The 27,023-nt window shown below is 42.1% G+C and overlaps 1 protein-coding gene across 1 annotated transcript in view; it reads right to left on the reverse strand.

Moving 5' to 3' along the window:
- RIPOR2 (RHO family interacting cell polarization regulator 2) overlaps positions 1-24,981 on the reverse strand; it is a 211,677-nt gene extending 186,696 nt beyond the window's left edge. Inside the window, 1 exon segment of the mRNA XM_070360757.1 lies at positions 24,862-24,981. Coding sequence (XP_070216858.1) covers positions 24,862-24,937 — 76 coding nt within the window. The 5' untranslated portion in view covers positions 24,938-24,981.
- Between the last annotated feature and the right edge of the window lie 2,042 nt (positions 24,982-27,023).

Here is a 27,023-nt window from a genome sequence, read left to right on the forward strand (position 1 = left end):
TTTGATCCCTGGGTCGGGAAGATCCCCTGGAGAAGGGAATGGCAAACTACTCCAGTAGTCTTGCCTGGAGAATCTCAAAGACAGAGGAGCCTGGCAGGCTACTATCCATAGGGTCTCAAAGAGTCGTACACGACTGAGTGACTTAACACTTTAACTTTCATGCCTATATATTTTTAAACTCTAATTTATTAAAATGAATCAGTACATTTTGGGACTTAGGTTTCCCAGAATTCCCAAAAGGAAACAGAACGTTGGACATGAAGTGGACCTGAGAACAATTGCTTGCCTACTCCCTCATTTTATTATCAACGGAACTAAGATCCATTAGGTTTAAACTGTTTCCTTAAAGACATGTCAGACGTGACTGAATCCTAGTGTAATTAATATTTCTTTCAATGAATCAAGTTGTAACTAGGATCCAAACAAAACTATGATCACTTTGAAATTTCCTGTAAACTTTGGTACATGACTTTCTCAATAGCACTCACTTTTTAAGATATATGAAGATTTTTTTAAAGCCAGTATTTATTTGACTTTCTGAGGTACCTTTAATGGAATAATGAGGTAACCAACAAAAGTTATCTGTTAAGTAGAGCCAACTAGAGATAACTCATGATTGCAAAGACTGGGTGAGCATGAAGCACAGATAATCCCCACATCCCTTTTGACTAGATCTCATCTTCCTAACAAAACCCTCTTAAAAGCTGCTGAGAAATGTTGAATTAATTTGTATTTCACTTCCTTTATGTGTCCTCTGAAAGAGATTTGGCAGACAGTGGGGAGGGCAAGGAGTAAAAATGAAGGACTCAAAGAACCCCAAAGATCAGTCAATCCATCCCTAAATAATTGAAAATTGTGTGTACCTTGGCACAAAATGCTGTGTTGAATTCTTTTGGTCACTTAAAGGGACAAAGAAAAATGGGGCAAAGCAAGTGTATGGAGAGGGGCCTGTGGGATCATGCACTTGGCTTGCGTTGTTGGTTGGGGTTTTTTGTTTTTGTTTTTGTTTGTTCTCTCTTGGTACAGCACCTACACACAAATTTGACAAACCAAAATAGGAATAAGAACATAGGCAGTCACACTGACCTCTGATTAAATGTAGAGATAGTTATGAGTCACATTAAAAGTCAACAAAAGCCCCAGTTCCTATATTCATCAAGATTTTTTGCTGCATTGATACTTGGTCCTTCTCTTTAATTATATAGAGTTGCCCTCAATGTACTGAAATGATAGACTGGAACACGATTACTTCAGCAGGGGATCAGAGCTTTTGAAAGTCATTAGTCATGTGAATCAAATGCTAAATTTCAGCCTGTCTCTCTTCTAAATGCAGTTAGGAACCTTCTAAACCTTTTGTGTGAAGCCAGGAGGGAAAACAGTCTGGCAGATTCTGACAAGCATCTCTTCCAGAGCACATTTGTACTCTGTTAAGAAGCTTGAGCCAACTACTGCTGGGTTGTCATGGCAACAGACATACACACCACTTACACATCAGCTTCTGAAATGAGCACAAAATAACAAAACCTTCCCGATAAGATGGGATGGGAAGTGAAGGGCAACATCATTGCTGCAGCCTAACTAGACATGTTCTGTCTTCTAAAGAGCTCTAGCGGGCATGCTGCCCTCTTAGATTGTGTCATATTTAAAAGCCACTGGAAAATTCATAGGGTCTTCCCTACTCTGTGTTAACTTCAGGACAATTCAATCAGTTGCTTTCACCAAATTCCCATTTCCTTTTCAAGCCCTGCTTACTAATTGATGTCAAACATTATTATAGTAATTGTAGGGGGGAAAAGAAGTGCCTGTTTTGCTTATTCCTTCAGGAAATAAATTTCCCTAATTTTCCATGGAGATTTTGTAGGGCACTCTTATATATAGGCGATGGAACTAGATGAGGAAGTGGTCTGTCATAGACCTACAGAAAATGAAGTTAATCATAGTTTGAAAGCCTTCTCTTTAAAATGCAGTTTAAAAATAAACAATAAATAGCTATTCACTCCAGTACTTCCTAAGGTATATGGCATCAACAATGGAAAGGAACCATATGAAATAAATTCACAATGATGAAAAATTTAGACTGAGTGGAAGCTGGATCCCTGAAGGTAAATCTTAGTGATTTAAAGTTGAGAATAAGGAGGGAATGTATCCCCTCCATTAGCCTTGAAGGGAAACCACAGGAGCTCTATTCATGAAAAGTAAAATTAGCTGTATGTTCAATTTTCATGACATTTGCTATTGCAATAAGCATTCCACAGCATGATTAATTGCTGCTGAAACACCTAAGAGGAAAGTGAAGGAAGGAAAATGAAGCGTTTGATCATTGAATGACTAAACAGTCATGAATCCAGGAACATTCAGTGACTAGAGATGGAGTGAGCTTCGGATGCAATACCCGACTAAAAGTTCCATTTCTAGTGGTAATTAAGTCCCTTCAACTGATGCATCACTCTTTTCCTTTCTGTAATTGTGAACGTGCATCAAATGAGCTCTGACCTTAAATTGTCAAACTACCTCCTTTCAGTTGTGCTTTTCTATCTTTTAATATAAAAAGCACTTACTGACTCCAATTTTTAAACTCTGATTCTTTAAAATTCACATGAAACAGACATTCTACTACTATATCTGAATGGATCAAATGTATTTAATCTCCAGTCTAGGGTAGAGGTATAGTCAAAGCTACGGTTTTCCAGCAGTCATGTATGGATGTGAGAATTGGACCGTAAAGAAGGCTGAGGGCCAAAGAATTGATGCTTTTGAACTGTGGTGCTGGAGAAGACTCTTGAGGGTCCCTTGGACTACAAGGAGATTAAACGAGTCACTCCTAAAAGAAATCAATCCTGAATATTCATTGGAAGGACTGATGCCAAAGCTCCAATAGTTTGGCCACCTGATGAGAAGTCCCAACATTGGAAAAGACCCTGATGCTGGGAAAGATTGAGGGCAGGAGGAGAAGGGGGTGACAGAAGATGAGATGGTTGGATGGCATCATGGACTCAATGGACATGAATTTGAGCAAACTCCAGGAGATAGTGAACGACAGGGAAACCTGGTGTGCTGCAGTTTATGGGGTTGCAAAGAGTTGAATATGACTTAGCAACTGAATAACAAGGATTGTCAGGGCTTTTGGCATAGAAAGTGGGGATTGGGAAACCGAGAAAAAGATGAATATATATATATGTCACTCATGAACTTTTACATGGGTGCCAGAAACTTATGTCATAGTGGCCACAAAATAGGAGTCAAATGAACATAAAACCATGTTTACTACTAGAAACCAAAATTTTTGAATTTATGGTGAGAGAGGGATGGAGAAAAGATGGAAAAGCATGTCTGGTTATTCCCTTCCCCTTCCCTTCATTACTGAGCTTGAGCTTTGGTGACTCCATTACTGGAGGGTATTTATTTAATAGCTGGTTTCACCCTACTGGGTACTTTCTCTCCCTTCTGTCATTTTGTAATACATGCCAACTATCTCTCTTTCCTTTCTTTTTGCCCTGAAAAAAAATACAATGAATGCATACAGAATTATTGGTACTGAAAAAAAATCAAGTGTGTGGTGGTGTTTAGTTATTGCTTTTTCTCTGCAGACCACTGTGTGGTAGAGGGCAATTATAATTGATTTAGCCAGGAAAGCTATTACTTGGAGAAGTGGAAAGAATAACCCATATTGGTAACAAAGACAGTAACAATGGGTAGAACTCAAATTTACAACATGCACTTCATTCTCTTCCTGACTCTATCATTTCTCTCTGTGGACATATGCTGAGCACCTGCTGCTGCTGCTGCTGCTAAGTCACTTCAGTTGTGTCCGACTCTGTGTGACCCCATAGATGGCAGCCCACCAGGCTCCCCGTCCCTGGGATTCTCCAGGTAAGAACACTGGAGTGGGTTGCCATTTCCTTCTCCAATGCATGAAAGTGAAAAGTGAAAGTGAAGTCGCTCAGTCATGTCAGACTCTTCTCGACCCCCTGGACTGCAGCCTACCAGGCTCCTCCATCCATGGGATTTTCCAGGCAAGAGTACTGGAGTGGGTTGCCATTGCCTTCTCTGTGCTGAGCACCTACCAGGAACCAAAAGTTGCCAAGCACAAAGTTACAAAGAGAAATAAAATCTTATTTGCCCTCAATGAGCTCAAAATCTAATAGGAAAGAAAGAAATGTAACTCTATTGCTGGAAAATAGGAAACAAAGCTGTAAAATATACATAAATCCTGAGAAAATTCCAAAGGTGACAGAAACATAAATGTTCTTAAAAAAAAAATTGAGTTGAACAATCCTTGAATAACAATTGTGTTTAGTGACAAGGACCCATAACAGAAATTTAGATTTGCCGATAAGTTAAAAGTTGATCATTACACAAAACTGCTTAATACGGAGCTATGCTTTTCTAGAAAAAATTATATGAGTGGATAATGTATTAGATCCATTTTGTTATTGCTGAGTCGCTAAGTCGTGTCCAGCTGTTTGCGACCCCATGGACTGTAGCCTGCCACACATCTCTGTAGATGGAACTTCCCAGGCAAGAATACTAGAGTGGGTTGCCATTTCCTTCTCCATGCTTCTTTCTATTAATTTCTGAATGTTTTATATTGGATTTAGAAAAACTGTAAAGTGGCGCCACCTGGTGGTCACTACCCAAAGTGTTTGAATTAGCCTTGCTAATCAGTCACTGATGATCATTATTTCATGAGAATTTCAAAATTTTATAAATTCTGTTATTTCTTCTACATTCATTAGCTGTGATTCCTTCATCATTTACTTACTGAAGTATAGTTCTTACAGAGGAGAAAGTACAGATGTGTAGCTTACTTCTTTCAAACTTATTTTTAGGATAATAAATTAGTGTTTTAGAAACCTTCAGAGGTTGTAAATGCTTGTGTATATTTCATTAAGAACTTAAGATTGTTGTATATTTAATGTATTTCAACTAATAGGAGACATTCTTTTTTTTTTTTTTGAGACATTCTTTTTGATGCCCAAACCGTACCACCTTTGACCAATGTGTTTATTTTTAACACAAATACTCTAATAGGTAGCAAAGTTGTTAAGTTGTTACACTCTCAGGATAAATTCTTACTACTTTCAAGGAGGTCAATTTGACAATATGTATCAGGAGCATTGGGCTTCCCAGGTGGCTTGGTGGTAAAGAATCCAACTGCCAATACGAGACACAAGAGGCTTGGGTTCCATCCCTGGGTTAGGAAGATCTCCTGGAGTAGGAATGGCAACCCACTCTAGTATTCTTGCCTGGGAAATCCCATGGACAGAGGAACCTGGCTGGCTACTGTCCATGGGGTCAAAAAACAGTCTGACACAACTTAGCAACTAAATGAAAACAACATCAAGAGCCTTAAAGATATTTATAGTCTTTGATGTATACCCTAGTATCACACTTAAAGAAATCTTTTCTATGAAAATAGTCGGGTGTTGATAATATTTGTACAAAGACAGTAATTCTAGCGAACAATTAGAAAGCAATGTCAATAGGTTTTGATATATTTGTATGATGAAATATTATAGCTACTATGTGAAAAATCTAGTTTTTGAGGAATTTTTATTATCATAGTAACATTTTATGATCCTATATTAATTCAAAGAAGCAGACTACCAAAATCTTATATACATAATATTATCCCAATTATTTTATACAAATATGTACATAAACAAAAGTCTAGTAGGAAGATATACTTCAAAATGTTAATGACAGTTATATCTAGATGGTGGATTACAGAATTTTTAATGCCTCCTTTGCACTTTTTTATTTTACAAACGATCTTCAATACTATGTATCACAGCGTGTACGTGCACACTAAGCCGCTTCAGTCGTGTCCAATTCTTTTTGACCCTGGATGTGTAGCCCACCAGGCTCCTCTGTCCATGGGATTCTCCAGGCAAGAAAACTGGAGTGGGTTGCCATGCCCTTCTCCAGGGAATCTTCCCAACCTGGAGATGAAACTTGAGTCTTCTGCACTGGCAGGGGCTTCTTTACCACCAGCGCGCCTGGGAAGCCCATGTATCACAGTAGAAGCTAGTATTGAAATTTGCTTGTGGGTAGTGCTGACTTGTTATTTTTTGAGTAATAAACCACCAAAGTAAATGTCTTTTTCTGTGTTAGTAGAAATTGTGCAAAAAAGAAGGAATATTTTTTTTCTGAACCAAAAGTTCATTCTGACTTAAAGAATGAAAATTGAATTGAGTTGAATTTGAAATGAAACACAGAGGTGATGTGTTTTAAGCCTGGTGTACTGCAGTCCATGGGGTCACAAAGAGCTGGACATGACTGAGAAACTGAACTGAACTGACTGAAGATCTGATCGTTGGAATTAATTATGCTTCTCCAAAAGTCAATTTCTTCTGTGCTATCCAATGAATCAATCTGATATTCTGGCTTGATTCTTAATGTGAATGAGAGCATCAGCATAGATTAAGATGGATGTGTCTGCCATTTGTAACAGGTTTCCACAGGACATCTCCTCCCATCAGTTCCCTTCTTGATACTGACAGTTTCTAATTTTTGACATCCTGATGTCAAGTTGTCTCACCACCTCTGGTCCAAACCACTTATTAAGCCCTTAATTTCTGCTTTTCCTTATTACCAAAAATTATTTGTGAAAGTATTCAATGTCAAAAAGTTAGATAACCCTGAAGAGCTAAAAAAAAATAAAATTCACAAATCATTCTGTCAAAACATTTTAACCACATTGCATAAATCCTATTTCCTGGACCTGCGAGCTCTTTGGGGATAAGATTCTTATCAAGTGTATCCTTTGTTTCCCTTGTCCCTAGAATAGTACTCATTTCCTGGGTGTTCACTCATGGTGAAGGAAGGGGAAGAGGAGGAAGAAGAGAGGGCAAAAGGAAAGCATTCCTGGTCAGGCAACTACATGGAAAAAGGCCTGGTTGGAGGGATAAGCTCTGGTGTTAGAGAGGCTGAGGGGACACAGCCCTGCCTAATATGAGGGATTAGGTGTAAAGTTATGGGAGAAGGTTTCTAGCAAATATGGCAAGACTGTGAAGGGTCCCAGCAGTTGGCTGGAGAGTTTGTCTATAGCATGAGTTAGTAAGGGACCAGAAGGAAATCTATCTTACTATATGAAACAGCCCTGCATTTCTTAATTCTTTGAATCAAATAATTGATTTATAATGAAAGTTGGTGGCAAGAGGACCTACACATTAGACTTTTTAAAATGCTCTATAACTATACAGAAATAAATCCATAAATTTAATGAGATTAAATACTTTTTACCTAGAGGAGGGCATGGCAACCTTCTCTTGCCTAGAGAATCCCCCTAGACAGAGAAGCCTGGCGGGCTACAGTCCACGGGGTCACAAAGAGTTGGACATGACTGAGCAACTAAGCACAGCAAAGCACAGATACTTTTTAAGGTACAAGTTACATGGAATAAAATTCATCCTTTTTAGTGTACAGTTCTATGAGTTTTGATAAATGCCTAGATAGTATAACCCACATCACAATCAAGATTTAGAAGAGTTCCATCATAAGAAAAAGTTTTCCCTCAGACCTCTTTGCAGCCCTTGGCAACCAAAGATTTGTTTTCTGTCCCTATCATTTTGCTTTTCCCAGAATGTCACGTGAGCTGAATCATCCAGTGTGTAGCCTTTGGAGCCTGACTTCTTTCATGTAATCCATTTGAGAATAATCCATGTGGTTGCATGTATCTGTCCTTTTTTCTATTGCTGATTAGTATCTCCATGTATAGAGGTACCACAGTTTGTTTAATCATCCATAATTTAAGGGCAATAGATTCCTTTTTAATATAACACAAATACTGTACCTTTGATCAGCCCAAATAAGATTTCTAAGTTTTAGAGATCTATTCACTAATTGTCAAAGACACCTGAAGACAGGAAAAAGAGAAAATCCAACCACAGTATAATTTTGGAAATATGAGTGTCGCTGTCCAGTAGACTCATTTTCAGAGCAGTCAGAGAGACAAAGAATGACTGACGGTCTCCAGTACTGTGCCCTGGAGTGGCCTGACCCACCACAGTGTCCCTCTAGGACATGGAAAGCTATTTTCTGAGCTTCTAGTTGCATATTTGAAAAATGAAGTTACTATCCTTTTTAGGTTTACAACATCCTTGGAGACCAAGTCTGTGACTCTGGGTTACATATCATTCGGTGAGTGATGAGGCATGTGATCATAATGGAGGGAAGAAGAACCAAGAAAAAGAGAAGACAGGCCGGGGAGGAAGGGAGTGGACAGGGAGGGTGGAGGTGTGTGTCTGGCTCTCCACTGAGCTGGCATGGGAGGCCCTCTCTGCTTCATGCCCCCACCCACAGGTTCTGGTGCTCACATGGGTGGTGGGAGTTCTAAGAATCTGATTGAAGATATAGTCAGAGGTGAAATGGATCATTTAAAAACTTCTACTTATTTAGTGGTTTGGTTCTTCTAGACAAAGAATTCAAAAAAAAATGGCATGTGTGGTAAGTCGCTTCAGTCGTGTCTGACTCTTTGCGACCCCATGGACCATAGCCCACCAGGCTCCTCTGTCCATGGGATTCTCCAGGCAAGAACACTGGAGTGGATTGCTGTGCCCTCCTCCAGGGGATCTTCCTGACCCAGGGTCAAACTCACCTCTCTTACATCTCCTGCATTGGCAGGCAGGTTCTTTACCACTAGTGCAATGGTGTTTAAATTTTCTGCTATTTGGGGATAATACCTTGGGTTTATATAGAAACTTCCTATTGAACAACAGTGGTCTGGGAGGCCAGAGCTGGGGGAGGACACTGGCTTCCCTGGTAGCTCAGATAGTAAAGCGTCTGCCTACAACCCAGGTTTGATCCCTGGGTCAGGAAGATCCCATGGAGAAGAAATGGCAACGCACTCCAGTATTCAGGCCTGGAAAATGCCATGGACCAAGGACCTGGTAGGCTACAGTCCACAGAGTCATAAAGGGTCAGACACAACTGAGCACCTTCACTTTCACTTTCTAAAAAATTACAGAAAACAAAAAGAAAGCTCATTGTATTCCCCTCATTTCCACCCTAGAAATACTTGTGCCTTAAAAAGAGGGAAATGTAAAAGGTCTTTGGAATTTAAACTGAATTTATGAAGACAAAGAAATTATCCTTTTACTCTTTTCAGAATATAATTGATTGAAATAAAACTTAGTTGCTGGAATTAAGAAGACCACACGTTTGTCTAAAGGAAATGCACACAGGGTTTAAAAAGATATACTCCCTATGATATGATGAATACGAATATTTCAACATGGCTTTGGAAACTCAGATTTTGGACTTTAAGGAGCCATCACTCCCCCGACACAGGCCCTCCAGTGATCACTTTTGTTCAAGAAGAGTAAGAAGCAGATTTTACTAGAAGTCAAGAATCAGAGCCATGGGAGACTGAAACTTGGGCTTGAATGGGAAGACTGGGATGTACTGATGAGCTTCTTTCTGACTCTAAGTGATGTTTTCTTTGTCCTTTATCTCAAGGTATTTTGAAGCCAAATTCTAAGCATATTCATGAACGAAAGAAACTGAAGAAATTGCCTGGGATTAAGAGTTACAAAGACTTGGTTTTTCTGAGTCACGGGTGAGCCATTTTTGAAAGGACTGTGTTCAGAAAGACAGTTTTATAAATGAATGCTATGTATAGGTAAAATTAAAGGTAAACAAAAGTATAAAATGCTACATAAGAGGTTTTTAAAATTTCCTAGTGCTGTATGGTTAATCAAGGGCTATTGTGTGTGGAAGAGAGGGAAGTTGCTTCCATTGCTTGTATTTGGCTGTTAGTACATTTTTATTAGATATTTATATGGATGTGCATTTCACCACAAGTTGAATGGAGAGCTGAGTTCTGTTATTTCAAGTCTCACAGGTTCATATTTATGAAATTCACATAAAGATAAGCTAAAGTCGACATTTGCTTAGCAGATAAAAATAAAGGACTGAAGGGTAGATTGAAGAGATTGATCTTTTAGAGCATTTTGGAAGATCAATATGCAAACAATGACAACACTAATTATAAATCCTTCTTGTTTCTCCTGAAAAATAAGAAGCCTCAGAATTTCTGGAGACATGAATTTTGTTACTCTATTTTGAATTGCTGTAAATTTCTCTTTTTACCGTCCATTTTTAAAACGGAAAAAAATCAATGTATACTTTTAAAGAAAACATTTGTATGAATTTAGAAGATGAATTCCCCAGCAGTTTCTTCATTGTGGCACGTAGGATGTTTCAGTTGTGGCAGGTGAACTCTTAATTGAGACTTACGGGATGAAGTCCCCTGACCAAGGATTGAACTTTGAACCTGGGCCCCCAGGAATGGGATCTCGAAGTCCTACCCATTGGACAAGCAGGAGGTCCCCTCCCCAGCAATTTCTTTGACTTGGTGACCCTTGGTATAGTCTAGATTATAGCTGTCTTAAGTGAAAGACCTTGACAATTTTAGAGAGAGTAAACAGAGGAATATAAAGAAATATAAAGAATATAAAGAAAGACTACAAATAAAGCTGAGCACCGAAGAATTAATGCTTTTGAACTGTGGTGTTGAGAAGTTCAACACCATGAACTTGAGAGTCCTTTGGACTGCAAGGAGATTCAACCAGTCCATCCTAAAGGAAATCAGTCCTGAATATTCATTGGGAGGCCTGATGCTGAAGCTGAAACTCCAATACTTTGGCCACCTGATGTGAAGAGCTGACTCATTGGAAAAGACCCTGATGCTGGAAAAGACTGAAGGCAGGAGGAGAAGGGGATGACAGAGGATGAGATGGTTGGATGGCATCACTGACTCGATGGACATGAGTCTGAGCAAGCTCCGGGAGTTGGACAGGGAAGCCTGGCGTGCTGCAGTCCATGGGGTTGCAAAGAGTTGGACATGACTGAGTGACTGAACTGAACTGACTGAGGCTCGCAGTGGCCATGTCATAAATGGCAGACTGGGAGCGGAGCCCCTTCTGAGTACAGAAAAGGTCATTTTCCCATGAGCGTGGGAACGGCCTTGAACCGAGTTTCTGCTAGGGAGGAAAGGGGCCCTTGAATGTTGGTCACCACAACCTGGTGCAGTTTTAGGTCTCGCTCTGCTCTGTTCTATGCTTCAAAGTGCCACCTGGGAAGGCGCAGTGGTCAGAAGCCACCACCAGGATGGGAAGCTCACTAAACAGGTGGGAAGAGGCAAGTTCCCTGGGTCAAGGGGGTCTCTAAACAGGGCTGGGGCCCTGGAGGCAGCAGAGCTTCCGGTTGTGGAGGGGAGGCTGGGGGATTGGCTTTTACTTGCTTTTGGAGAAGACAGGGGACACTGTCTGGTCAAGACAAGCACTAGCTCTGAGCCCAAGGTGTTCAGGTTTCTTTCTAAGTGGTCCTCACCACCCCTGTCTGGCCTAGAAAAGAATCCAGGGACTCAGGGTAGATATTTCATAGATTTTAACATTTGGTTGGCGTTTCCCCTCCATATATTTCTCAATCACCTCTACATTTAGCACAGCACAGGAAGATAGTGTTCCCAGCAGACAACAGATACCTCTCTGACTGCAATCAGACATCAGGAGCCCTGCAATTCACCTTCAGGAGACTCCCAGAGCTGTGTGCATTAAAACTGGGCCCACATTTTGAGATGTGGGGAAGCATGGTAAGATGGATTTTTCTGAATAGACAGTGCAGGAAGCTGGAAAATTGACTAGATTGAGAGCTGATTTGGGATTGAGTCCTGGAGGTAAAGATTCTTGCCATGAAAACCGCTTTGGACTTGTACAGAAATGACTTTGAATCTTGGCTCTGTTCTGCCACACAGTAGTCCTTTAACTTCTCTGAGCCTCAAAGTCCTCACCTGCTAAGTGGATACAAGGACCCACCTCAAAGGGCTGGGATGAGGATCAAATGAAAGAATGACTCATAGAGTGCCTGGCACAGTGCCAGGAAGTGCTGGTAAGTGAGGAGTGATGGGGAGAAGAGAGTTTGGTTTGATGTGGGAAGAGGAAAGGTGAGACTTGGGCTGTGTCTAGGGACCGAGGGGCCATCATTTCCTAATACAACCTGAGGCAGGAGAATCCTGGAAGCAGTTACCCTGGAAGAGGTGTTGTAAGAAGGGGTGCACAAAAACCCAAGTGCAAACTTCTGGCTAGGTGAAAAAAGAAAGAATATTGACTGCACAGAGAGGGTGAGTAGTCTGACTGATGTGTCCCAGATGACGAGAGGCGAGACCCGAAAACAAATCCCATGCCCTTGGTGGGGACACTCACATCCGCCCTCCACATCACCTTCTTAAGATGATACAGAAATGGAGACCGCATTAGGAGTAAGGGTGAAAAAAAAATGTAGTCTCTCCCTGAAGATTATGCTGCTCATCTTAAAACCAGGCAACTTCATTTTAGCTGTGGAGGAGATAGCAGGAAGTTGATGTCTAGTCCTTTGAGAGAGTGATAACGATGTGTGGGCTGCTCAGTTAAAAGTCAGACTAAAAGCCTAAAGCTAAACTGCATGATTTCCTGAAGAAATCAACGGGTTCTTTCACTCTTTTCCTTCTGTGTGTGGGATGTTATTATTTTAGATGTGAAACACAGAATTTTAACTTGCATTAGGGAAAGAAAATGGAGGGAGAAAGAATGGGCCAGTCAGAGCTCTTCAGCCCCAGCAAGACTCCTGGCTCCTCTGCAACTGTGTGAGCTTGTCAAGGCCAGTAGGGCCTCCATAGAGAACGGGCTTCCCTCTCTCTCGTTCTGGTTCTCTCCGCGGCCCCCCTCCCCGCCCCCCCGCCCCACACCCACCACCTTGCCTCTGCTCCTCTATGTCAGCCTGGATTTAGGTCTCATATTGGGAAAAACAATCCCTGAGTTGTCTCTGCAATCACATACAGTGTCACAGGAAAAAAGGTAGGGTTGATACCTTCTGAACCAGAATCATTTACTGATGATAATTTAAAAGGTAAATAAAGTATCCCTGAGTAGTTCCCACTAATACTCCCAGGGCACAGACAAAGCACATCAGGACTCCAGAGAGGTTCCTTGTCCCTAATTTGTCTAGAGCTTCTGGAGATGGGAACAGAGCCAGGAGGACCATGGAGACCCGAGGGGTTTTCCACTATGGTAATCACTGTTTGCCCAGGCTTTTTGGGGATCAGGGATTTTACCACCTGCACATGATTATACCTTATAAAAATACACCCAATAATAGATCCCACTCTGCAGTGAAGATGCACAAATGTGCATGCAACAGCACGGATGAATCTTGAATGTATTATACTAAACGAAAGAAGCCAGACTCAGAAGGCTACAGCTATAGATTCCATGTAGAAAACATTCTGAAAAAGATAAAACTATAAGAACAGAAAGCAGACCACTGGTTGATGAAGGCTTGAGTTGACTACAAAGGAGCATGAGGGAATGTTTGAGGTGGTGGAACTTTTCATATCTTGATTGTTGTGGTAGTTACACAACTATAGATGTTTATCAAGACTCACACATGCGTGCGTGCTAAGTTGCTTCAGTCGTGTCTGATTCTGTGCTATCTCATGGACTGCAGCCCACCAGGCTCCTCTGCCCATGGGATTCTCCAAGCAAGAATACTGGAGTGGGTGGCTGTGCCCTCCTATAGGGGATCTTCCTGACCCAGGAATCAAACTGGCATCTCTTACATCTAACCTGCATTAGCAGGTGGGTTCTTAACCACTAGTGTCACCTAGGAAGCCCAAGACTATACACTAAAAAATGGATGTAAATTAAACCTCAAAAAACTTGATTAATTTTTTTAAAAAGAACCATTAACAAAGATTAAATGACACACACACACACATATATATATATATATGTGTGTATATATATATAAGTATTTAGAGTGAAGTGTGTGGATGTCTATAACTAACTTTGAAAGCATTTTTGCTTTGTTTTGTTTTTAATTTTTGGCTGTGCTACAGGGCTTGTGCGATCTTAGTTCCCCAATCACGGGTTGAACACAGGTCCGAACCAGTGAAAGCATGAAAACCTAACCACTTGACAGCCAGGAAATTCCCTGAAAGCACTGAAAATAAGATTTATTCATGGATTGATAGAGGGATGGATATATGGATAGGTATAAGATAAAGCAAGTATAGTAAAATATTAGTGGTAGAATCTAAGTGGTGGTTATTTGGATAGTCCCACTATAATTCTTTCAACCTTTCTGTATGTAAAAATTGTGCTTATGAAATCTTGGAAATCATTTAAAAATACATCTAACACATTCCTTCATCATCTGCACCACTTAGAGGGTGCTTTCAGGCCCACAAAATTGCTTTCATAGTTTCTGACAGCTCAAAGAAGCATCTTTTCTCTCCCTTTGAAACCATCCTGACAGAAGTAAAGCTTCCTCTTGGTCCACAGGGGGGAATCTCTTGAGATTACTTGCAGGCTCATTTGCATGTATTTGCTATCCTCCTATTAACACAATACAAGCAAGTAAGTTCTTTATGGCTTTTTGTCACTTGCTTGAACACTGAAGAATTGGATTAATTTGACTCTATTCGTACAAAAACTTCAGGGAACAAAGCTCTGGGCAGCAGCAATTCGGATGGTTAGCAAATATCCCAGACTCTGTTTTTCTTGATCTCACCTAGCTCTTTTTTGGGGGGAGGCTCTGGTTTAAGATGCCTCTTTCCATTACATTCTATGATGAAGATCCATGCTAATCTACCCAGCCGTAAGCACAAGGGCATCCTAGTATCTTGCAAACCAGGTACCAACCTGTGATGGGATAAGGAATGGTTGGACTTGTGTTCAAATCACCCTTCGTGTGGTGGGGGATGAAAAGATTTACCCTTCATAGAGTGTGTAGGGATAGTTTTCTGAAAGTAGATACACAAACCCACTCCTGATTACCCTGATCTTTTAAACACGCCACATTATTATCTGAGTACAGACAGGGCAGCACAGCATGGCTGGAAAGTCAGAAACTACCAGGTTATGTGAAAACCTGTATGGACTGTTCAGTCCCCATCCAATTCAATCCACTTTTATAATTATAATAATTTTTAAGGTATATTTCAGTGAATCAGATTAGATATATTCAAAATGCCCAAACTCTGCAGGCCTCCATTTGAATTTGACTGTATCGATCCAGTCTAAAGATTATTTATGGATACTGACTGTCAGAAAAGTACTCAAGTTATGTTGTTAAATGAAACAAGCAAGTTGCAGAACAGAGCCCATGAAAATAACATATTGATCACATTTTAGAAAAAGAAATGGGAGCACTGTGCTGTACGATGAGGGGGCTGGGAATTCTAGATGACTTTCCCCTGCTCTCTTATGTGTTTTTTTTTCCCTTTTTTTAAAAAGATTTACTTAATTATGGCTGTGCTGGGTCTTCGGTGCTGCACCCAGGCTTTCTCTCGTTGCAGTGAGTGGGGGCTACTCTTCATTGCAGCGCATGGGCTTCTCGGTGCAGTGGTTTCTCTTGTTGCACAGCACAAGCTCTAGGCACTTGGGCTTCAGTAGTTGTGTCCCGCGGTATGTGGAATCTTCCTGGACCAGGGATCAAATCCATGCCCCCTGCACTGGCAGGCAGATTCTTTACCACTGAGCCACCAGGGAAGCCCTCATATGTTTTTTTTGTATTGTGTGGTTATTATACAACAAAGACGTAATAGTTTTGTATCAGATCAAAACAAACTAAAGACGTTTAGTTTGTTTTTAGGCTAAGATGGTTTCTATCCCCTAAGACTCTTCCCCCACCTCCCCTACCCCATCCTAATACACTGGCTTAATTCTATGGAGAAAGTCTGCAATTTTGGTAATTTTCTGCTTCCAACCGGAGTCCAAGATGTTATTCCAGTGATTAACTTTGGGGCTTTTTAGATCTCTCTACCAACAACCAATCTGAGGATTAAAGGCTTTAAGACCCGCCACCAAGCTCTGAGTCCTCTAATCCCACTGCTGTTTTCATTTTTTTAATTTTAGTTAGTTGTATTCAAATTTGTTTCTTCTTCCTCTCCTTTCTCTTTTCCTCCACACTCTCTCTTTTTCCATCCTTGGCTGGAGACAGCTGAAATATCTGTCCAGGTCAATGTACATACAAAGAGAGCACTTTCTCAATCAACAGAACCCCCTTGAATTATTCAAAGTATCTCCTGTTCTCAGGTTTCCAGTCCTTTTTTTCCTTGACAGTATAAGCTGGAATGGGGCATTTGGCAGTGGCACTCCAGACTCAATTGTTCAGGCAGGAAGGACGAGGGTAAGACTCCCATAGAAATAACTAATATTCTGCATGATGAGAAAATAGGTAAAGTCATGTTTGAAGTGATATAACCAATTCTTACACCAGTATGAATACTAGGCTCCCTACGACAAAATATAGCCAAATTCTCAGTAACTGGCAGAACAGCTGGAAAACAGGATGTGGAACTGGGGAGAAACTCAGGCCCTAGGGAGCTGGCCTACCTGCTGTCTGGGCTGAGGCTGTTCATGGGCAACTTTAAGAGATGGCTAGACTGAAACCTGGGCTTCCCTTGTGGCTCAGTGGTAAAGAATCTGCCTGCCAATACAGGAGACTTTGGTTCAATCCCTGGATTGGGAAGATCCCCTGGAGGAGGAAATGGCAACTCACTCTAGTATTGCCTGGGAAATCCCATGGACAGAGGAGCCTGGCTGGGAACTACCGTCAATGGGGTCGCAAAGAGTCAGACACAACTGAGCGACTGAATACGCAGCACGCACGCAGACTGAAACCTAGGATAATACGTGATCTGTGGATTACAGAAATGTTCTTGAAGGCTTCTTTATTTGCTTTTTTATACTTGAGGTGACCCCTTGCTCACTTCCTCCCAAGTCTTTATGTTTATGGCTTTCAAGGAAACAGAAATCAAGAAAGGAACTCATGGGGTGTAAGACAGGACAGAACCACCATGGAAAACAGTATGACGGTTCCTTTAAAAACTTAAAACAGAGCTACCATATGATTCAGTGATCCCCCTCCTGGACATGTATCCAAAGGAAACTCTAATTCCAAAAGATACATGCACCCCAATGTTCATAGCAGCACTATCTACAATAGCCAAGACATGGGAGAAACCTAAATGTATATTGACAGATGAATGGATAAAGGAGATGCGGTACGTATATACAATGGGATATTAGCCACAAGAAAGAACTAAATAATGCCATTTGCAGCAACATGGATGGACCTTGAGATTAACATACTAAGTGAAGTAAGTCAAACGGAGGAAGACAAATATTGTATGAAATCACTATATATGGAATCTAAAAAAATGATGCAAGTGAATGTACAAAACAGAAACAGACTCAGACAGAAAACAAACTTATGGTTACTAAAGGGGAAAAGCAGGGGGTGCACAGGGGGATAAGCTAGGAGTTTGAGATCAGCAGATACAAACTATGTATAAAATAAGTTCCTACTGTATAACACAGAGAACTATATTCAACATCTCATAATAAGCTATAATGGAAAAGAATATGAACTATATATATATATATATTTACACGTGTATATATATATATATATACACACACACACATTCAGTTCAGTTCAGTCACTCAGTCATGTCCAACTCTTTGCGATCCCATGGACTGCAGGGGGTCGAGGACAGCAGGCCTCCCTGTCCATCACCAATTCTTGGAGCTTGCTCAAACTCATCTCCATCGAGTTGGTGACGCCATCCAACCATCTCACCCTCTGTTGTCCCCTTTTCCCTGCCTTCAATCTTTCCCAGCATCAGGGTCTTATCCAAGGAGTCAGTTTTTTGCATCAGGTAGCCAAAGTATTGGAGTTTCAGCTTCAGAATCAGTCCTTCCAATGAGTATTCAGGACTGATTTCCTTTAGGATGGACTGATTGGATCTCCTTTCAGTGCAAGGGACTCTTAAGAGTCTTCTCCAACACCACAGTTCAAAAGCATCAATTCTTCAGTGCTCAGCTTTCTTTTTAGTCCAACTCTCATATCCATACACACATATATATATACACACACACACATACATCTGTAACTGAATCACTCTGCTGGACACCAGAAACTAACCCAATTTTGTAAATCAACTATACTTCAATCTTAAAAAAAAGAATCGAGAAGACCATTTTGTATCAGCAACAGCACCACAAGGAATTTGACATTTGGGAGCAAGTCTAATGGTGTCAGAACAAGGGCAAGCAAATCAGGAAAGGCAACAATATGGCTTCTTCTCTGGTCTAGGATGTTTGGGTGTCTGTACCCAGGCTGAAAAGCTCAATCTGCAGCCATATGGCTTCCCCAAGCTGGTGAAAAATCCTGAGGGTGAGGCCCTGGGGAGAAATGTGAGAATCGTTCCAGCCCGACAGCACGTATGCCGACCCTCCCCAGATAACAGGTGAGCCAGGAAAGGCGATAGTCAGCCAGACTGCTCTGTAAGCTGATGCTGGGTCTTTGGCAAGTACTAGTCATCTGCCAAGTGGGCAGCCCTGCATGGAGGCAGGCACCTTTCCTGCACGGGAAAGGTGCCCTGCATACTGCTCCATCCACTGGCCCCCTCTGTGGTCTGCCCAGCACCAACCGTGGCCTCCATTTCATCTAGTGACACAGGTATTTAGAAGACTCCAAGACTTTCCTTTGAACCAGACTGCCTTCCAAAGCCACACTGCGTAAAGAACAACCGGCTGGGTTCTTCTTACCTCCAGGCGTAGGAGAGCCGCCAATCTAGGAGAGCCCTCCTTCAAAGTCACACCTGCACTCCCAACCACTGTCCAGAGACAGGTCTGTGGAACTCAGACTGCTGCCTACTGGTCCCCTTCATGCCCCATGATGATCAAGAAAACCACCACACTGAGTCAGGGAAAGGGCCAAACCAGACAACCAGAGACAGCCACGTCACATTAACACTGGGAAGGAAGTGACCAGTGGTATCTTGGGGACAGCAGCATTCCTGACTCCCAGACGTCTATCAGCTGTGTCACTGTTGTCCTTTCAGGGACAAGAGAACTGCCTCCATTGTTTCCCCTGGGCCCGCAGAGGGTGTCGCCTGTAGTCTCCATCAATGCTCTCCCCAGATGCGGGGCAAAGCAGTAAGTTCCCCTTGGCCTGTGCCACCTGGATGCATTCACTTGTACTGCAAACTGCTGGGGATGCACCGTGGGTGGAAAACACCCTGGCTTCCCAGATCAGGAGTTAGTTGCACCCCCAGGAGCCAGAGTGGTTTTCCCTTGGCAGGACTGAGTTGCCTCCTGCCTCGCATGGTGCAAGCTGGCCAGATGAGGGGGTAAAGTGGTATGATGTTAGGAGCTAAGGAAGAGGGGGGCTGCCTTCTCCAGCATGGCATTTCCCTCCAGACCAGAGTGTGGTGGTGGCCATGGCAGCCCCTTCGCCCTGTCCCAAATGTCACCCCTACCAGTCTCTCGGACCCCAAAGAGCTGCTGCTGCCATGTGTCAAGCACTGTGGTAGGCGCTTGACATATTTTATCTTTTAATTTCCCCAATAACATTGCAAGGTTGGTGTCATTACACCAACCATTTTGGGCTTAAGGAAGTGGACATTCAAAGAAGTAGAGAGACTTGCCCACAATAGCTACGATGTAGAAGAGGGATGTGACCTCCCTGTTATCAATGTTTATACACTTTCCAGGTTTTCTCTCCTTTCACCATCCCTCAACCTTAGCAGACTCAAGGAAAGTCAGGGTCATTCTTATCTGTGCCCACCCCTCGCGGCCAGACCCTGAGCGGACACTGCCATCATTCAGAAAGCCGGGCGCCCGCTTTGCTCTATCTGGACCCCTTTGTACCTGGGGAGGGCTCAGGTAGGCGGTGTGATAAGGTTTTCAGGATGACAGATAAGCACCTCCTCAAGATAACTGCCCACCATCACATATTTGGGGCTTTCTCTGCTGGTATCTTTTATTTTTATTATTTTCTTTAGACAATTGATTTAATTGATGGCTTCTTACAGCTCATACGTTGGTTTCATTATTTTCCACCCCACACAATTATAGACTGTAAATCATGTAAATATCTCATTACAGACTCTGGCAGTGAAAAGAAGAAGTGAGAGGGACTAGGGGAAGACTGGTCTTTGGAGGTCACTGCTTTAAATATACATTTGATTGAATTCAAACATTTTCAAGTATGCTAGGTGCCAGAAGTTTTGCTAAGGGTTACAGGCTTTAGGGGAGCACATTAAGAATTGTATTCTACCTGGGAGATGTGAATGCAAACTATGTATTAAATCATATTAGGGAATCATCATTCATTTTATTATGCAGTTAAATAGAAAAAGGCCCTTAGTTTTTAGAGATGCTCTTACTAAAATATTTAGAGTTGAGATGTCATAATGCTTGTAATTTATTTTAAACTCTTTCAGCAGGAAAACAGATGAAGCAAATGTGGCAAAATTAATAACTGTTAAATTAGATGATGGATATATGAGATTCATTATATTCTCTACTTTCCTGAACATCTGAAAAATTTTCACGGTAAGAAGTAAAAAAGAAAAACAAAGCTTTCCTGAAGCTCAAAATCAAAGTTCTATTGCAAGGATGACAAATGGTTTTGTAGTAAGCAGAATTCTAGTATGTTCCCATGATTCCTGCCCCTGGTGTACATTCTCTGTATAATTTCCTTATGTAGGGTGTAGGCAAGGCTTGTGAATATGATTAGGTTTTACTTCCATGATTAGGTTTCAGTATATGGCAAAGATTTAAAAATTTACACATGCAATTAAGGTCCCAGATGAGTTGATTTTGAACTAAACAAAAAGGAAGTTGCCCTGGGTGGGCCTGGCCTAATCAGACGATCCCTTTGATGGCAAGATTACAGACAGCAACAGACACTCTCTAGTTGGCCTTGAGGAAACAGAACTGCCAAGTTGTGGAGAGGGCCCTGTGGTAGGGAATAGTGGGTAGCCTTTAGGGAGCAATGGATGAGGCTTTGCTCATCCCTCAGTCCTAAAACGACAGGGAACTGAATTCTGCAAACAACCACTGAACTCGAGGAAGACCTTGAGTCTCAGAAGAGACTGTGAACTTGGCTAACACCCTGACTGCAGCATTGGGAGACCCGAGGAAAAGACCCAGCTGATTCATAACCAATCTCCTGACTCATGGAAATGGTGAGATAATAAATGTATGTTGTTTTCAGACAATCAACTTGTGATAATTTGTTGTGAAGCAATAGAAAAAACAAATTCACATTTCAACTGTCGTGGCAAGTCTAACTTATTACAAATAGCAGCATTATATTGGAAAGGATTCTAAGACTGGGCATAGCCTCCTTGGGAAAAAAAAAAGAAAGAGAAAGTTGTGGTTGATTAGCAATGTCTGCACGAGCATGAAAGGGGTGAGCTGTACCATGTGTACCTCTTACTGCCATTCAAGGTTGCTTGCTGTATTTAAGGAAAAAAGAGTTATTTTCTGTTTTTTTTTTTTTTTTTCAATGACAGAATAACCCCAAGGGGCAACAATGCTAGGGTCTCCTAGGGTCACCAAGTTAGAGGGGATGCTAACTTGTAAGAAAGGACTCAGAAAAAGAGGACTGAAATATTATCCCACACAGATCCTAGCAACTGATAAACAATGTCTAGGATGAGCCTTGCAGGCTGGTGTTTGCAGTGAAGGCTTCTCCATTGTTCCTTCCTTCTTCACTGTCTCTACTCTTTCTCCCTTTCCATGGCCTCTAATTCTCTGCCTTCAGACATGTTCAAGGGTTCCATGAGCTGGATCCTGCTGCTATTTCTAATTCATTCTGACCCTAATACAGCAGGTCAGAATCCCTCCTTCCTCAGACACATAGGCCAAAGAAGTCAGAACTGGCTTACTGAATGTCAAGCGTGGATTAAACATTTATTAACAAATCATTGTTTCATATTAAATCCATGCAGACATCGTATCACAGTACCCAGATGTTAGTTTCATAATTTAAGTGTAATCAGTACAATGAAGCAGGCCCTTCTCCCAAGTTCTTGTTTTTAGAGGGAAGGCTGACCCCTGGGTCAGTATGTAACAAGGCAGATCACACTCCATCCTTTTTCGGTGGCACATCCCACAGCAAAGATGTCCTATTCTAAAGAACCACAAAAACTGGAATTTAAAATCAAGCAGATGCAGATATAGTGGGGGAAGGAGAGAGTGGGATGAATAGAGAAAGTAGCATCGACATATATACACGACCGTGAGTAAAGCAGATAGCTGGTGAGAAGTTGCTGTATAACATAGGGAGCCCTGTTTCGTGCTCTGTGATGACCTAGGAGGGTGATATGGCGAGAGGGAGGGAGGCTGAGGAAGGAGGTGATGTATGTATAATTATGGCTGAATTGCGTTGTTGTATGGCAGAAACCAACACAAAACTATAAAGTGTTCCCCCCAATTAAGGAATAAATTTAAATAAATAAATAAAATCAAGGTAGGTGCAACCAAAAGAAGCACATGAATAAGGTAAGACTCTGAAAAAATTAGCTTCTTCAGTTACATTAAAGAAAGATTTTGCGGGTGCAATTCCTTGTATCCAGGTGCCATTTGGAATCCAACCAACCCAGCTTGCCCTCCTAAGCTAGTAGGTGGTCTTTATGTTCCTAAACCACTCATTCATCATAATTTAACTGTCTTTTCCAGGGGCTTTTAACACATAAGAAAGGATCGCCAATGTATAACTAGGCTTAAATACACTATGTGATGGGCCTTTAATGAGAACAACACCCAGCGCTTAAACCAGGGCTTGGTGGCCCACAGCTGTCACATTTTGCATTACAGCATACTATTGGCTATATTTGCAATTTACAGAATTAACTTCCAATATTTATACTTGAGAGCTTTTACTTAGAAAATAGTACTTTTCTTTTGCTTTTCTTGAAAAAAAAAAAGGGAAATCTGACAACCTGTCAGACTCCCCATTCCTCATGCAAGTAATCTGACGGCACTGAATGGTGGGTGCCCTCCTAGATGAGTGCTTTCCCATGTACCACAGTCTCCACCATGCCCTATTGCCTCCTCAAACTGAGGCAAAGTGGCAATTACAATTTATCATCGTGGTTTCACTACTGTTTTTCTCACAGCAGAGATAAGAAGAGAATGAGCTATTCCTCATCACCATGACAATAGCCCTTTCATTCATCTACCTTAGCAGCCAGGCCCCTCTAACCTTTTGAATTTGCTGACATCTGAGTTAAATACACCTTTCCAGCAACAGAGATATACCAATTTGTTACTTACTGATGGATAGTGGTTTTGACACATACATCCTTAGAATGCTTTCTCTTTCTCGGATTACTTCAATACTACACTCTCCCTTTTGATTACCTCACACCAGTCAGAATGGGCACCATCAAAAAGTCTACAAACATTAAATGCTGGAGAGGAGAAAAGGGAACCCTCCCACACTATTGGTGGGAATGTAAACTGATACAGTCGCTACAGAAAACAGTACAGACGCTTCTTGAAAAAACTAAAATAGAGCTACCATATGATCCAGCAATTCCACTCTTGAGCATATATCCAGAAAGACGAAAACTTTAATTTGAAAAGACACATGTACCCCAATGTTCATAGCAGCGTTATTTACAACAGCCAAGACATGGAAGCAACCTAAATACCCATCAACATATGAATGGAAAAGAAGATCTGGTACACACATAATTTTATTCAGTCATAAAAAAAGAATGAAACCTTGTCCATGGATGGACATAAGAGATTGTCACACTAAGTGAAGTAAGTCAGACAAAGACAAATATTATATGATATCACTTATATGGCAATCTAAGAAAATAATACAAATCAACTTATTTACAAAAAAGAAATACACTCAGAGATACTGAAAACAAATTTAGGATTACTAGAGGGGAGAAGACTCTTGAGAGTCCCTTGGACAGCAAGGAGATCCAACCAGTCCATTCTAAAGGGGATTAGTCCTGGGTGTTCTTTGGAAGGAATGATGCTGAAGCTGAAACTCCAATACTTTGGCCACCTCATGCGAAGAGTTGACTCATTGGAAAAGACTCTGATGCTGCGAGGGATTGGGGGCAGGAGAAGGGGATGACAGAGGATGAGATGGCTGGATGGCATCACCGACTCAATGGGCATGAATTTGGGTGAACTCCAGGAGTTGGTGATGGACAGGGAGGCCTGGCGTGCCTCCCTGGCGATTCATGGGGTTGCAAAGAGTTGGACACAACTGAGTGACTGAACTGAACTGAACTGAAAGGGGAGAAGGGAAGGAGAGGGATAAATTAGGAGTATGTGATTAATAGATACATACCACTATATATAAAATAAACAACAAGGACCTACTGTATAGCACAGGGAATTACATTCAATATCTTGTAATATCCTATGATGGAAAAGAATCTGAAGCTGTACCACTGAAACTAACACAATACTTTAAGTCAACTATAGTTTAATAAATAACAAATCAATGAATTAAATTAAAGCTTGCTTTTGGTTAGAGTTCCTCTAACTCAAAGGAGATCTTAGAATGAGTTTGATCATTTAAGAAACATATGATTGGGTCCTTAAAGGAAATGTGTCTCGCTGATCCCTGAGTTCATACATTTTAATTACACCACTGATGCCTGTTTGATTCAGACATTGCATTTTCCCCCTACTGTAAAAAACAAAAATTCCGACCCACACAACCCCTTGATTGGTATTAATATTTGCACTTTCTATCAAGGTGAAGAAATATAGAAAAGAGGCCCTTGCTTGTTACTAAATGAGAGGTAACTAAAAAGCATGTTTAGTTACCTCTCATTAGGACAGAGCTGTTGGAAGGACACAGGAACAGAGAGGAGTGGGTGAAAATTAAGAAAAGACCATTGGGAGAGGAGGCACAGGACACGAAGGAGTAGGTGTAGGGGGATGCTTGGAGCCTATTAGCAGAAGGGGCCCAAATGCCTGTGTTGAGGAAGGTGTGGGGGGATGGTAGGGAGGAGAGGGGAGCGGGCAGCATCCGGACACTCACGGTTGAGCTGCCGCCTCCGGATCCGGTCCCTCCATGGTCTGTTTCTGATCCAGTGCAGTCGTGATGGTAACACCATGGTTCCAAAGCGAGGGTCTAACACCTCCTCATGGCTGGAGAACAAAAGTGCTCGCAGCGATACAGGAAGTCAAGGCCAGACATACAAAAAAATTTTTTTTTGAGCCCTCTTCTTCTTTTTTTTTATATCCGAGGCTTCCGTTGACTTCTTTTATCTTGTAACTTGCCTTTTTTTTTTTTTTTTACCTTCCCTTAACTCCGGACTGGCCCGAAGGCAGCTGCTGTGCTGGGCTGCCCGGCTCCGGCCTCCTGTGCCATGTTTTATGCATGAAGATGATGGGCTGGTAATTTATTCGTGCTGAGATCGCAGGGCTCCTGTGTCTGCCCCACGTCAGAGGCTGGGGGAGGGCAGGTGTATCTATCTGCAGGAAGAATGGCCTGAAATGGGGATCCCTCTCTGCAGGCGGGATTGAAGATCTGAGCTTGGCTGCCAGGACATGGGGCAGGGTGACTGGAGCCCCAATCAGGCAGTGGTGCTCTCCTTTTAGGGCACGTGATCTATTTGCTTCTGGGTCTGTAGTGCCTAGTCTAGTGCCTGGCACAGTTTGCGAACAATAAATACTTGTTGACTAAATGAAGGTTCAGTGGTAACCAACATCAGGACTTCACTGTGCCCACATGAATCCTTTATACTCCCTGACCTGCTACATTCACTATCCTCAAAATGCTCATTTGAACTTTCTCATCCATCCCATTGCACACACTTTTGTCTCCACCTGAGACCACACTCCCTCCTCACCCACCCATTCATGCTTCAAAATCTCATTTTCCCGGGAGGTGTTCCTGCACCCACATTGATGGGGCTAGCCCCTACACAGCTGTGCCTCTCCGCTCATCATGCCTGGAAGGGCATGTGTTAGGACTTTTGTTTGTTTGCTGGTTTGTCTTAAGGTGCATGTCCAAACAGCACATCAGCTTCTTGGTGGCAGAGACTGTGTGTTCCTCTCCTAAGCCTGCAGTGTGGTCTGCCTGGGAAACTGGTGGCACCGAGGCATGGCTGGGGCAGCTTGAGCCTGCCTCCCCAAACCTCCACCAGCCCATCCTCAAGCCACACCAAATAAACACACAGTCTAACGAAATACATTGTATTGGCTATAATAACAGCCTCAATTTGTGACCCCTGGGTGCTGCGCCTGGCAGGGGAAGCGCTGTCTATGATTGATCACTTACTCTGTTCAAGCTCTTCAGTGTGTGATGTCAGATTGCTCCAGAGAGCAGTTATTGATCAAAGCCTCAGGAATAGTCTTGCTAGAAGGTCAGGGCTGGAAAAAGTGATATTCAAGTTACCAAATTTAGCCCAAGATGCTCCACAAGCCTGCTGAATCAGAAACTCTGCCCTCTGTCCTTTGCGTCCCTCCTGGTGCCACTGAGGCAAAACTGCTGGGGGATGGGTCACGATCGCTACAAACCAGAGGTGTGCTTTAGTCCCTGGGCCTTGTTTCCTTCATCTTAAAATAGAAATAACCTGCATACCCCATGGGGTTGTCAAGATGAAACGAGATGAAGGTAAGCTAACTCTAGGGGTGGGTAGACTACGGGACTGCTCCTTGTCCAACCAGCATTACGCCTGGTGGTGAAGGGAATACGTTCCAGAGCCACACTGCCTGGGCGCAGACTCTTAGTAGCCTGCTTAGTAGCATCATGGCTTTAACCTCACTGTACCTCAGTTTCTTCATCTGTAAAATGGGGCTAAAAAGAACTGCAGCCTTAGGGTCATGCTGACGATTTAGTGAATTAATATAAGCAAAAAGCTTTAGGTTTAGCTTCGAGGAATTGCTCCGTGTCATGACAGGCTGTTGGTCACTAGCCATACAAGTTTCTGAAAGTTAGCAAATTCCCTGGGTCTCCCTTGTCTTACCTGCAAAAGGAGGTGGTCTCGGATACATTCTATCAGGAGTCCTGGGTTTAATTTCCTATTGCTGCTATAACTAATTGTTGTTATTTAGTTCCTAAGTCACGTTCGACTTTTTTGTGACCCCATAGACTGTAGCCCACCAGGCTCCTCTGTCCATGGAATTCTCCAGGCAAGAATATTGGAGTGGGTTGCCATTTCCTTCTCCAGGGGATCTTCCCAACACAGGAATCGA

This window comes from Bos mutus, chromosome 23 (genome assembly GCF_027580195.1).
Source record: "Bos mutus isolate GX-2022 chromosome 23, NWIPB_WYAK_1.1, whole genome shotgun sequence".
Classification (NCBI taxonomy): Eukaryota; Metazoa; Chordata; class Mammalia; order Artiodactyla; family Bovidae; genus Bos; species Bos mutus.